Source organism: Hyperolius riggenbachi, chromosome 6 (genome assembly GCF_040937935.1).
Source record: "Hyperolius riggenbachi isolate aHypRig1 chromosome 6, aHypRig1.pri, whole genome shotgun sequence".
Lineage (NCBI taxonomy): Eukaryota > Metazoa > Chordata > Amphibia > Anura > Hyperoliidae > Hyperolius > Hyperolius riggenbachi.
This window is the reverse complement of record NC_090651.1, coordinates 114,908,445-114,921,629: the sequence shown is the minus strand read 5'-3', so window position 1 is coordinate 114,921,629 and position 13,185 is coordinate 114,908,445. Positions and strand designations below refer to the sequence as shown.

The 13,185-nt window shown below is 41.2% G+C and overlaps 1 protein-coding gene across 1 annotated transcript in view; it reads right to left on the bottom strand.

The window, feature by feature from the left end:
- The window catches only part of GLMN (glomulin, FKBP associated protein), a 52,041-nt gene that overhangs the window by 16,666 nt on the left and 22,190 nt on the right, over positions 1-13,185 (bottom strand). Inside the window, exons 8-9 of the mRNA XM_068242612.1 lie at positions 11,034-11,221; positions 7,985-8,038 (exon numbers count right to left, since the gene is read on the bottom strand). Of these exons, the coding sequence (XP_068098713.1) occupies positions 7,985-8,038; positions 11,034-11,221 (242 nt within the window). The remainder of the gene's footprint in view (positions 1-7,984; positions 8,039-11,033; positions 11,222-13,185) is intronic.

The following is a 13,185-nucleotide window of genomic DNA, read 5'->3' as shown; positions in this document are numbered from 1 at the left end:
TAAAATAATTCAAAGATTCTGTTCAAAGATCCGGATCTTTTCAATGATCCAATTCAAATCATTCGAATCATTGAAAAGATCCGGACTTCCCAGGATAGCACCAAGAGCCTCATAACGCGGCTCAATCTGACGTCCAACTTCAACACCACCATGCGTTGTGTTAGGGGCACGTTATGCGACCTTAACGTCCCCTAAAACGCAACAACTTGGTGTGAAAGAGGCCTTAAATGGAAAGTGAAGTGAATATGGAGGCCGCCATATTTATTTCCTTTTAAACAACAACAGTTCCCTGGCTGTCCTGCTGATCCTCTGCCTCTAATACTTTTAGCTATAGACCTCGAACAAGCATGCAGATCAGGCGTTTCTGACAAAAATCTAACAAAATTAGCTGCATGCTTGTTTCAGGTGAGTGATTCCAGAAAGATCAGCATGATAGCTCTGTACTTTGTACTGGTTAAATGGAAAGAAACTTCTTTCAGGTGTGTGATTCAGACATTACTGCAGCCAAAGTGATTAGCAGGGCTGCCAGGCAACTAGTAAAAGTAAATAAATCTGTCAGCCTCCATATACAACTCACTTCAGGTTCACTTCCAAAATCAGCCGGCCCTACGGCTACACTCACACTATTTTACAGCATGTGCCGTTTTGCACAAGCGTTTGGATGTGGTGAAAACACATTCCCAAAGGCAATGGTACTTTTCATTGTAAAAACCTGTATAGAGAAAAAAAGCAGTCTATCTTCTTCTTCCAACACATACACTTGATAATAACCATCCCATTGATTACATAGGCTATCAAATCTAGAGCATTTTCACATGTAGGGAAATGCAGAAGGTATGCAGTGTGCATGGGGCCCCTTAGACATGCTTTAAAGGGAATTTGGTGATATAGGATGTTCTTGACATTTTAACCAGTTATCTATTGTCGTCCAGATAGGAGCCTCGCTAGTCTATCTGGACGTGTATTGGCGTCCAGGGTGCCGCGGCAGGTGCGTGCGCATTTTCCCGTGCCTGCTGCTCATTCCGGCGATTGGTGAAGGGGAAAAGTGTTTCCCGAACCAATCGCAGTGCCTGGAATGAATGGACACAACCTTGTTCATGGACCATGTCCATTTATAATAAGGAAAGTATAAAAATAAATAAATAAAAATTAACACTTCCTAGTAACCAAGGATAGTGTGTTTCTTGTGCCATCTAGAGGCAAAAAGAAAATGATAGGCTCAATACATTTAAAAATAAATAAATAAATCCCTTTCAAAGCCCCCCTCCCCTCTCTACAGTTACCCCCAAAAAATTGTAAAAAAATAAAAAAAAACAAGGAAAAAAAAAACAAACAAACAAAAAAACAAACAAACAAATAGTTGCCTTATGGACTAAGCTTTTTTTTTTTTTTCCATGTATGTCATGAGGGTATATTGCTGTTATTTTAGTAAATAAGCCTGCAATTATTGGCTGTATACAAAATATATTGTCGCCATACATTGTTCTAAGAACATGACAAATCGGCAAATAAAAAGGGTGGGTTTTAGCATTGCTTATTTTAAAACTATAGGGGATGGAATTGGAGAAATAGTGTATTTTTTGTTTTGTTTTTCTTGTTTTGCCCATATAAAATGCATAGAAAGAGGGAGCTATGCACACTTCTGTTGGTAGTAATTTCAGGTGCAGCCTTGATTAGGAGAGCTGCCAATTTCTCCCGGTTTCATCCCAAAAATATGCGTGCAAACGGTTTTTGGAACCCATCATCCTCTGTTTTGTTGCAACTGTTATGCAAGTTGTGTAACCTGCCTATATTTAGGCTCTGCACATCCAGGCAGTTGGTCATTTAGATGAAGCCTGCCTTGTAAAGCGCTGCCACCTCCTCCTGCTGTATAGAAATGTAAGTTTACATATGGATAGCTGCATCCATGTGCTATTTCGGTTTGCATTCCTTTGTAATCTGAGTTTAGAGTTTAGTGCATAGTTTGCATCTGTTTTGAATACCAGGAGTGTAATTAGCCTCTAGGGGGCTCTGTACACCTCTGTTGGGAGTCATTTCAGGTGCAGCCGGATTAGGAGTGCTGCCAATTTCTCCCTGTTCCCGAAAAATATGTGTAAACCATTTTATGGCCTGCTGCCCCCAAGCAGGGCCAGCGCTACTATAGAGGCAAAGGAGGCAATTGCCCCAGGGCCCCAGAGCCTGTAGGGGCCCCCAGTAGCTACAAGAGGAAAACATTTTTTTTCAAAAAGACCTTATAGTTTTTGAGAAAATCGATTTTAAAGTTTCAAAAGAAAAAAAATACACATTTAAAAACCCGCTGACTTTAACGGTTAATAGCAAATCCAAACCCTAAAGTTGCAGGATATGTTAAGGAGATCATTGGGAATAAGAGGAAAAAACAATTTTTCAAAAAGACCTTATAGTTTTTGAGAAAATCGATTTTAAAGTTTTGAAGGAAAACGTATACTTTTAAATGCGGTAAATGTCACTTTTAGTAGCCAACCTAACGGTAGTGTAATTTTACATGCATCAAAAGAAAGAGCAATACATTTCCTGATGGGGTTTCCAGGGGGTCCATACGCGCTTTGGCCAGGGATCGCTATACAGCCGCAATATGGCTGTATGAAGATCCCTGGCATTTTTTCCTATTTTCCCAATTTTTTTTTGTATGTTTAGAGTGTGAGATTTTTTTTTTTTTTATTATGTGGAGTCCCCCCTCCTGAAACTTTTTAACCCCTTGTCCCCCATGCAGGCTGGGATAGCCAGAATGTGGAGCTCCGACCGATTGGGGATTCACACCCTGACTATACCAGCTGCAAAAAAGGTCCCTTAATGCTGATTTTTGTTCCGGGGTATCTGTCGGGGGGCCCCATTGTTGCTTAAACCGGCCCTGCCCCCAAGTTCACACTATGTTTTTTGTTAGTTAGTGGTTAGGGTCTCTTCCATCAGGATCCCTCAACGCGATGGAAGAGTCTAGTATGGAGCACTCTGCATTCAAACTGTTTTTGGAAGTCAACATCCTCCATTTTGTTGCATCTGTTTTGAATAGAACTTGTGTAACCTGCCTATATTTAGGGGGAAAAAAAATCCAGATGAACCAAATTCCAGGTTTATTCAATTAGTCGTCGGTATATGGAGTGGACTTGTGTCACGTTGTTTGAATAAACCTGGAATTTGGTTCATCTGAGTGTGCAGACCTTCTGGATTTTTTTGCATTTCTCATTGGTCCGGCACCTCCACAGTGGTGTGCGATTCTTTTTTGATTCTTGCCTATATTTAGGCTCTGCACCTGGGCTGTGGAGTCAGAGTTGGAGTCATGGAGTCGGAGCAATTTTGGGTACCTGGAATCAGAGTCAGAAAAAAAATGCACTGACTCCGAGTCCTAATGAATTTAAACTGTAATTAAAATAGAAAATATGATAAAATGTTCTATTTCTCAGATAATAATCATAAATAATTTATATATACAGTAATAGCTCTGCTTAGTCCACAAAAATGAAATACATCAAAAAATAGTTACTTGTGCTTCATTAAAGCAGTTCCCGTATTTTTAAAGTCCGATATACATATCTGATTGTGACTGTATATATGATGTGTACACAGGAATCTCTTATAGATACTAAACAACATCTATGCTGTAAGAATAAAGCCAGATGTGTAGCCGTGTCACTAATAGAGATGGTCAATAAGATGGAAATAATTCAGCGCTGATGCTGGCTTATGCAAATTTATGCACTCCCTTTGCTCATGAAATAAAATAATTTGATAGGTTGTTAAAATTTGGTTTGGTGACTACAAATTAAAGGGTACCTGAGAAGGATGAAAAGAAAAGTTTTATACCTACCTGGGCTTCCTCCAGCCCCCTTAAAGCTAATCAGTCCCTCGCTGTCCTCCTCCGCCACCTGATTCTTCTGCTATGAGTTCCGGTAATTCAGCCAGTCCGGCCGCGTGCCGCTCCCACAGACAGGAGCATTCTGAACCTGCGCAATAGTGCTGCGCAGGTGTAGTATGCTCCCGGCGGCGGAGTGTGTGCATGCGCACTACACCCAACTGGCTCAAGTACCTGGACCCATAGCAGAAGATCCAGGTGGCGGAGGACTGCGAGGGACTGATTAGCCTGAAGGGGGCTGGAGGAAGCCCCAGGTATGTATAAAACTTTAATTTCATCTGACTCAGGTTTACTTTATTACACAGTAGTACTATACTCTACATATGCACTCCCCACAGAGCTGCAGGGAATCCACTGATAATGTTGTGCACATTAAACACACAGGTGTTGTCCATCACCTATAAAGCTGGTTTAGATTGTACTCCTGCAGAGTACCTGCACATCACTCTTACATGTACCCACATTGCCTAGGGCCTGATAGATGTTCTTTGTTCCTGTCTGTACCTTCTACAAGTACTCTTACCAAGGACTAGTTTTAGTCTATGACTAAGAGTATTAGAGGCAGAAGATCCTACCCTCCTGCCTTTCTTGCATGTTAACACGTCATACGCGCTTCCAAATGTGCACGGAAAAGCGCGTATGATGTGACAGAGGCTCTAGTCTATGACTAAAAGCATTAGAGGCAGAAGATCAGCTGGGTAGCCAGGTAACTGGTATTGTTTAAAAGGGATATATATGGCAGCCTCCATATCCCTCTCACTTCAGTTGTCTTTTAAAATTCCTAAGCGTTGGCAGTTAAGAGATGCATTTCATGTTACATACTTTTAATCAACAAGATTGTAATATGCAAATTAGAGATGTCGGAGTCGGTGGATTTTTGTACCGACTCCACAGCCCTGCTCTGCACATCCATGCAGTTGGCCATTCAGATGCAGCCTGCCTTGTGAAGAGCTGCCACCTCCTCCTGCTGTATAAAAATGAAATGGTGTCTTAATGGGAGGCATTACTTTCATAAACTGCACTCCCAGAGTTCCACCTTAAGAAAAAGATGAAAATTTGTTTTTGATGCTTCATGGTTTATAGAGTATAAAACTGGCAGAGTATTCCGGCTTACTTGGACAAATATTTCTGTCTTGCAGCTGTCAGGACTAAAAGAAAAATCAGCTGCAAATAAATAAAGTGACATCATGGCCCTGTAAAGTAATTACAAAGGATAGGCAATGTGATGGATCCCTCCTGCAGGTGATTAATGGCCCCGCTATCACCCATTAATAATGATGAACATGGGAGACATTTCTTTCAGCATCATCTCTCACATCATCCTTCATAATCTAGCAGAATGTGAGCAGCCAACCCCATGATTAAACAAAACACACAGACGTTGTTTGCTCCTTGACTTAACATGTTATAGGCTATTCAGGGGAGATACATACCTTGTACCATAAAACTTAATGCATATGAAATGACCTCTTTACTATGAACAGAAAATCATTAATCAGGACTAAATGAATGTTTATGCCCATCCCCTCTGCAGAACAACTGTCTTCTGCCGCCTCCCTTTTCTATACAGTATAATGCAGTTTATTTCCTGTACAGCAGCTTCCCTCCAGCCTCCCATTTGCAGCAGATCCCTCTCCTACATGCACAAAAGATCCTTAAAGTGTACCCGATGTAAGAGTAATATGAAGGCTGCCATATTTATTGTATTTATAAAGCGCCAACATATTACGCAGCGCTGGACATTAGTTTAGGTTACAGACAATATTTAGGGGGTGACATACAGCAATATGACAATACAGGAATACAAGAAAAACCAGATCATGCAGCACAGTGTGAGCACAAGGTAATGCTTAGTCAGTCATTGGATGGGAGCATGGAGATTAGGCAAGTTAGGTTCACTCAAGTGCATAGCATGGGTTCACAGTAATGGAGGTTCATGATCAGGTAGGAGGAGGACCCTGCCCAAAGGCTTACAATCTAGAAGCCCAAAGGCTTTCCTTTTAAACAATACCAGTTGCCTGGCAGCCCCTCCTGATCTATTTAGCTGCAGTAGTGTCTGAATTACATCAGTAACAAGCATGAGGCTAACCTTGTCAGTTCTGACAATGTCAGAAACGCCTGATCTGCTGCATGTTTGTTCAGGGTCTATGGCTAAAAGTATTAGAGGCAGAGGATCAGGAGGACTGCCAGGCAACTGGTATTGTTTAAAAGGAAATAAATATGGCAGCCTCCATATCCCTCTCACCTCAGGTTCACTTGTAAAGTAGCATGCCTCATTCCATGTCTATCCCCATATCCACAAGCCTTTCTATTCTATATGCAGCCACCAGGGGCATTGCTAAGATATCAGAAAATCCAGGCCTCTTCTGGGCACCAAGGAAAATGCCAATATGTAGGAGTCACATTCTGGGAATACCAAATAATGAATATCATAACATAAATGTATGTGTGGCTAGTGGAGGTGTAACTAGAACTCCGTAGGCCCTCAGCAAACCTTTGGATTGGGCCGTGCCCCTCCAAAGGAAACAATAAGACCCTATTTATAGTGCAAACAACTATATACGATATAAATGAGCAGTTCAGTTGACTGTGAAAAAGAGGCCTTATTCACTTTGGAAAGACTGCAGTACTGCTCAGGACATCATTATACAAAACACTAATTAAAAAAACACAAACATCCCCTTTTTGAACATCCAGAAAATCATTGAATCATCCAGTAAATACCATGTTCTCAATGTTGTTCCTTATTTGTCTTGAAGGTTTCCACACTTTTAGTAACACAGGCAATGTATGGTATGGAGTTTGAAAATCCTCAACACAGGTGATAGTAAACTTAAGGGTGATGCAGTTGAATGCGAAAGTTTACAGTGGCCAGCTTTTAAATCTATTCACATATAAAGTGACATTTTTGTTGTAACCTGGGGGAGGTCAGTACAACAGACATATGGAGAAACAGGCAAAATGCCTGTACACATGCCTTACTAGGGCAGCTGATAACGACCGCCTCAGCCTATAGTCAGGAGTGTGTACAGCGGCCGTTAACCTCAGACCCCTAACCTGTGAGCAATCTGCCCGGTGGATCAACTCACCACCGCAATTGCCAATCACAATGTTTGGCCCGCAAAAAAAATTCGCCCGCAGAGCCATAAGATTTGGCCTTCAAGTAGTCTCCTCACTTTGCATTATGTTTGGCCCACTCTAGACCATCAGGGAAGCTATATTAGGGTGAAGCTCTAGATCACCTGGGAAGCTATATCGGTAAGGGAGGGAGGTGGCCAATAGACATTGAGGTTGGCCCATGACTTGATCGCAGTGTTTAATTTCAGACCACTCTGTATTGGAGTTTGACAACCCTGTACCTATTTGTATCTCATGTCACATGACTCTTCAGGTATGCTTTAGGCCTGGAGCACGCTAGAGTGATTTCAGCTGTGCTTTGAGATTGCCGACAATGCCAAAAAGTGATGAAAGTGAGCCCACAGGAGCGATTGCAATCTGGCCTAATCGCAATCGGGGGTCTTGCAGCATTTTTTTTAAACGATTGCGCTCCAATGCAAAGTATAGGAGCGCTTCAAAATCATTTTTCAAAAGCAATTTTGCAGTTACTTTGTTGGCAATTTTCGTGTGTAAATATATTTTAACCAACATTCCGGGACTTCTGACATCCAATTCTGCCACGTAGCCCCGCCCCCTAGCGCAAGAGGTCATTGGCGCCTCTTTATTTGGAGATAGAGAAGCACCTATGATCTCTTGTGCTAGGGGGCGGGGCTTCGCACTGGAAGCTGGCAGAAATTGACCTTGGGAGACTCGCCAAAATTTTTAAATCTTATTCCACAGGATACAAAAGAAAACAAAACCGCAAATCAGAAGCACTGTACCATTGTCGGCAGTAGATCGTACAGCACTTCCAATCGCCATACAAATTGCGCTGGAAATCACTGTAGCAAACATCAGCAAGAACACTGAGCGTTTGCTACAGCGATTTGGCATCTGTAGTGGGCCCCTGGCCTGGAAGACTGAACAATGTACAGTATATATGGGCGAGGATAAAAATTACCCTAATATAATATGCAAATGACAGGACAGTGAGAGGAAACATTACTGAAGTAGTCTTACCTTTTCAAAAGCACATTCACGTGTTTTACATTAGACTTTATTAGAAATGATGGCCTAGGAAAAATAAAATATCTTCTGTTAAAGCGTTTTTATATTTAACCATTTCAATAAAAAAAACGATGCATCTATTAATGCGGTGTTCAGTTCCTGTTCTGCATCAGTTCACATTGTTGACTCTTCCTACAGGGTGCAATATTATGAACATGTAAAAGACCCCAGCATTTATCGAACTCTGTCATGATAGACTACAATGACAAGCCTGCAGATTGCCTGCTACTCAGACTGCTCACTCCGTATTGTAATGGGCAGGAGAAGGATTACGCCTTTATGCCTATGTATGACGGTATTGATTTGAGTTCCAGGAAAGCGGCTCAATAGAAGATCTTCTGCTGGCATGTTCTGTGCTCACATCTCAACAGTTTCTAAGCGCATTAGTCTCAATTTACTGCATGAGGAAACACAGATCACAGTAAAAAGGGTGGACGGGCCATTGTGATGCATGAAGCAGCACATGAATGAGAACCCTTTGTAGTCTGACGTATTACAAATGAAAAGAAAATTGTGTTCTATACCAAGTCTATTTATAAACTATCTTACACTCTGCTGAAGACAGAAAAATGATTTTTCTTTCTCTTAGGCCTAGTGCACACCGGAGAGTTTCCGCTGCGGTTTGCGATCTGCTTGCGGGTGCGGATCCGCTAGGGTAATGTATTTCAATGGGCTGGTGCACACCAGAGCGGGAGGCGTTTTGCAGAAACGCATACTCCCGGGCTGCTGCAGATTTTGGATTGCGGATGCGTTTCTGCCTCAATGTTAAGTATAGGAAAACCGCAAACCGCTCTGAAAAACGGCACTTCAGAGCGGTTTGCCAGGCGTTTTTTGTTACAGTAGCTGTTCAGTAACAGCTTTACTGTAACAATACATGAAATCTACTATACCAAAACCGCTACACAAAACAGCAAAACGCTAGCTGAAACGCTGCAGAAAAATAAGAAAAAGCGTTTCAAAATCTGCTAGCATTTTGCGGATCTGCTAGCGGTTTTTGGTGTGCACTAGGCCTTAGGCTGCTTTTATACATGTACCGTGCAATGATCCCACAGGAGGGGAGCCAGCCATGGTATCACCGCACTGCTAAAAACAGTGAGCCGACAGCAGGGTCAAATGCATAGGGCCTCCCTTCTCCCTCCCCCATTCAGTGACGTACTTCCTGCTGGACAGGAAGTACATCACTGGGATTCCCGTCAGTCCATGCATGCGCAGCACGTTGCACCTTGCTCAGCCGTTTACACTTACTGCGTCACCATAGGCTTACATTACTGTATAATCTATGCAGTAGGCACGGATCATGCGACAACGCACGGATGACTGTGTGACGGGATTGTGGCGATTTAACTACTTCCACATCGTACCACAGTGCGATGCATTGCATAATGGAATATGCTGGAATACACACATCAGAACACCGTAATGATATGAAGTAACATTTGCTAAAAAACCTTCCAAAGTCAATGTATTCAGATTTTCTGGAAAGACCTGCTCTTATTAATGAAGGTAGAATATCACTTTAATTTTGCCTCAACATACTAAAATAAAACTACTTGTTATTCCTTCCTCATGGTGACGTCCATGGAAAGTAAGATCACGTTCGGATTACTAACACATAGCAATGGCTTAAAAAGGGTTTGATTCAATTCTCTACAGAAGTTGCTAATTGCTGGCAGCATTCACTTACCAGGATGTACATGAGGTGTGGGGAAAACATATGAAAATGATAATTAAAATATCTTCAAACCCTCTGCTGAGAAATCCAATAATAGGCCCTTGTGCAATTAATGCCGGCTTCTTCCTAGCTGCAAATTACATTGCTTCAAGAAGCTGATGTATTCTTGCAGATGCAAATTGAATTGCTTAACAATAAAAATGCTAAGAATTTTTTAGTCAGACTGAACTAGCCAAAGCAAGGCATTTTCAAGCTGGACGGTTTCGGTTTGTACACTAGAAGATATTTCCCCAGTAATCCAAGCAAATTCCTAAAGAAAAGGAGTGAGGGAAATCCCTAGCATTTATATGTGTAAGGCCCTGTTCACTGTGGTGTGATTACCATCGCAGAGCTCGCTATTTCCACAAGCCCCGGCGCACGGGATGCTGTCACTGCCGCTAAGATTTAGCTTCCCTGCCGCATGGCACGGCTTTGCAGCAAGGAGGGCTAAGGTTTGGGGGGGTAGGTTAGGCACTGGGGGGGGTTCTAGGTTTAGGCACCACCAGGGGGTCCTTAGGGTTAGGCATTGGTAGAGGGAAGGTTCTGTGTAAGAGTAGGGTTAGTTTTAGCTATAGGAAATTATCGGAAAACATTACGGATGTTTTACTATCGGAATCAAACAGTAGAATATAGCTTATTGTAGTGATATTCCACTAGCGGCAATCCCCTGTGCCCTATTTTTCTGGGTGCCTTTTTTTGTATGCCATCTGCACTCCTTTTATCCTAATGAGGATATGCTCACAATGGAGAATAAATGAGAGATGGGAACGGTGTGCAGGAACACACACGAGGGCCGAGTTAGTGAGTGGGATGTGCACTGAAAATAGCCTGCTGTGACTCCACATATTCCATTCAATTAAAAATAAGAAATCCTCTGTTTATGATTGAACAGTTAAACAGAACACTGCCTGGTTCATTGTACAGCAAGTCTCCAGGAGTAAATCATCCTCAGCTATCAAGTCCTGTTCCTTGTTCCTTCTGTCGGCTAGCTTACCAAGATGGAAATCTGCACTTATCCAGCTTCTATACAGTCCCTGATTGATCGTGCTGCAATTGTCTTTCCGTGTTTGTAGATGAAATGGTCAAGCAGAGAACAAAGGTAATATGGAATAAGCATGGGGCTAGCAGACTCATGACTGCAGAAGGTTCTCAAGAAGAGGGGGGGGGGGGGGGGGGGGGGGAATCAAATAGAAATAAGTGGAGACCATACAGGAAATAACAAATTATTGACTCTACAGTCCACAGGATATAACATTCTTAGTTAGTAAAACGAGTTTGCAAATATCTTACCTGAACACGAATGGGAACATGTCCATGCCAATATGGTGTACAAATAAAAGGTAAGCAAGGCAGGCCACAGACTCTGTATTGTCTATGTCCTTCTCGGGCACATCCTGTTCAGTGTCCGCCCTTTCCACTGTGTGACCATCCTGCGCAATGGCCCTGGACAGCGATTCACCCAATGATACAATAAAACTCTGCAATACACAAATAGGAAAGAAAAAAGTAACAAACATAAACCCCCCGACTCTCATGGGGTTTCCTTGTCTGTTCAGAACTGGACCTAGATATGAAGGAATGTATTCCAGCAGAGATCAGAAAATAAAAGCAAACATGATTTACTGCTATGGTATAAACACGCAATTTTTCAATCCAGTATCATTATCTCTAGAGACTTAAGAACTGTGGTGACCTGTAAAACTGAAGTTTCATTAAAGGACCACTATGGCGGAAAAAAAATGTAAAATGACATATTTATAAAAAATTCATTTCTTCCAAAGTAAAAGGCACCATCATTTTTTTCTATTTCCCTGTCGCTTACAGTGGACAGTGAAGATCTGACAGGTTTTGGACCAGTCCATCTCCTCATAGGGGATTCTCAGTATTTCCTTTATTCTTTAGAAAAGCTCTCTATGGTCTCTTTCTCTCTCCTTCCCGCTCTCTCTGCCCCCCTCCTCCCTCCCTCCCTCTCCTTCCATCTCTCTCCTTCCCTCTCTGTACCCCTATCTCTCTCTCCTTCCCCCTCTCTCTTACCCCTTCCCTCTCTGCTCCCTTCCTCTCCCACTCCCTCTTTATCTCTCTCTCTCCTTCCCCATCTCACCCCTTCCCTCTCTGCCCCCTCCCTCTCTGTCCCTCTCTCTATTTTGGCAGTTAGAATCAGCAACTGCTGTTCATTAAGTGCTTTTGAAAATAAAGGAAACCCTGAGAATTCCCCATGAAAAGATGGACCTATACAAACCCTGTCAGATTTTTATTGCCTACTAGTAAGTGACAACAGGATAGGAGAAAGGTAATTTAAAGTGCATTTTATTCTGGAATAAATGCACATCTTATACATATGCATGCACATGAATAGTAAATCTCACAATTTCTTGTGATAGTCTTTCTTTAATGTTCTGCTAGAAGAACAACACGGCCTTTGCACACAAAAAAGTTAAGACTGTAGGCAATGACCCCAGGGCTAGAAGTGGAAATGAAGCCTTGGAAGAATGTCATAGACGGTAACTGTAAATATATATATATATATATATACACATATATATATATATATATATATATATATATATATATATATATATATATATACACATATATATATATACACATATATACATATATATATATATATATATACATATACATATACATATACATATACATATATACATATATATATACATATACACACACACACAGTGGTGTGAAAAACTATTTGCCCCCTTCCTGATTTCTTATTCTTTTTCATGATTGTCACGCTTAAATGTTTCTGCTCATAAAAACCGTTAACTATTAGTCAAAGATAACATAATTGAACACAAAATGCAGGCCCTGTGTGAAAAAGTGATTGCAGTTATTGCTGCTAAGGGTGGCCCAACCAGTTATTAGGTTCAGGGGGCAATTTCTTTTTCACACAGGGCCATGTAGGTTTGGAGGTTTTTTTCTCACTAAATAATAAAAACCATCATTTAAAACTGCATTTTGTGTTCAATTATGTTATCTTTGACTAATAGTTAACGGTTTTTGATGAGCAGAAACATTTAAGTGTGACAAACATGCAAAAGAATAAGAAATCAGGAAGTGGGCAAATAGTTTTTCACACCACTGTATGTATGTATGTATGTATATATATATATATATATATATATATATATATATATATATATATATATATATATATAGATAGATAGATAGATAGATAGATAGATAGATAGATGTTGAATTCAAATAGATCAAACTGTAATAGTATTGCAGTACAGATAGTAAGCATATTTGGCAGGGCCCTCCTCCCTGTGTGCTCTCCCTTACCACCATGTGGAATCAGTGACTTGTCTGTTATATTTATCCCTACATTGCAATCTGTGAACCAGATTATTTATTGTTACATCACTATTTTGTTTACCAAGTGTTTAATCACTGTACTAGCTACAGTATATTCATGTGG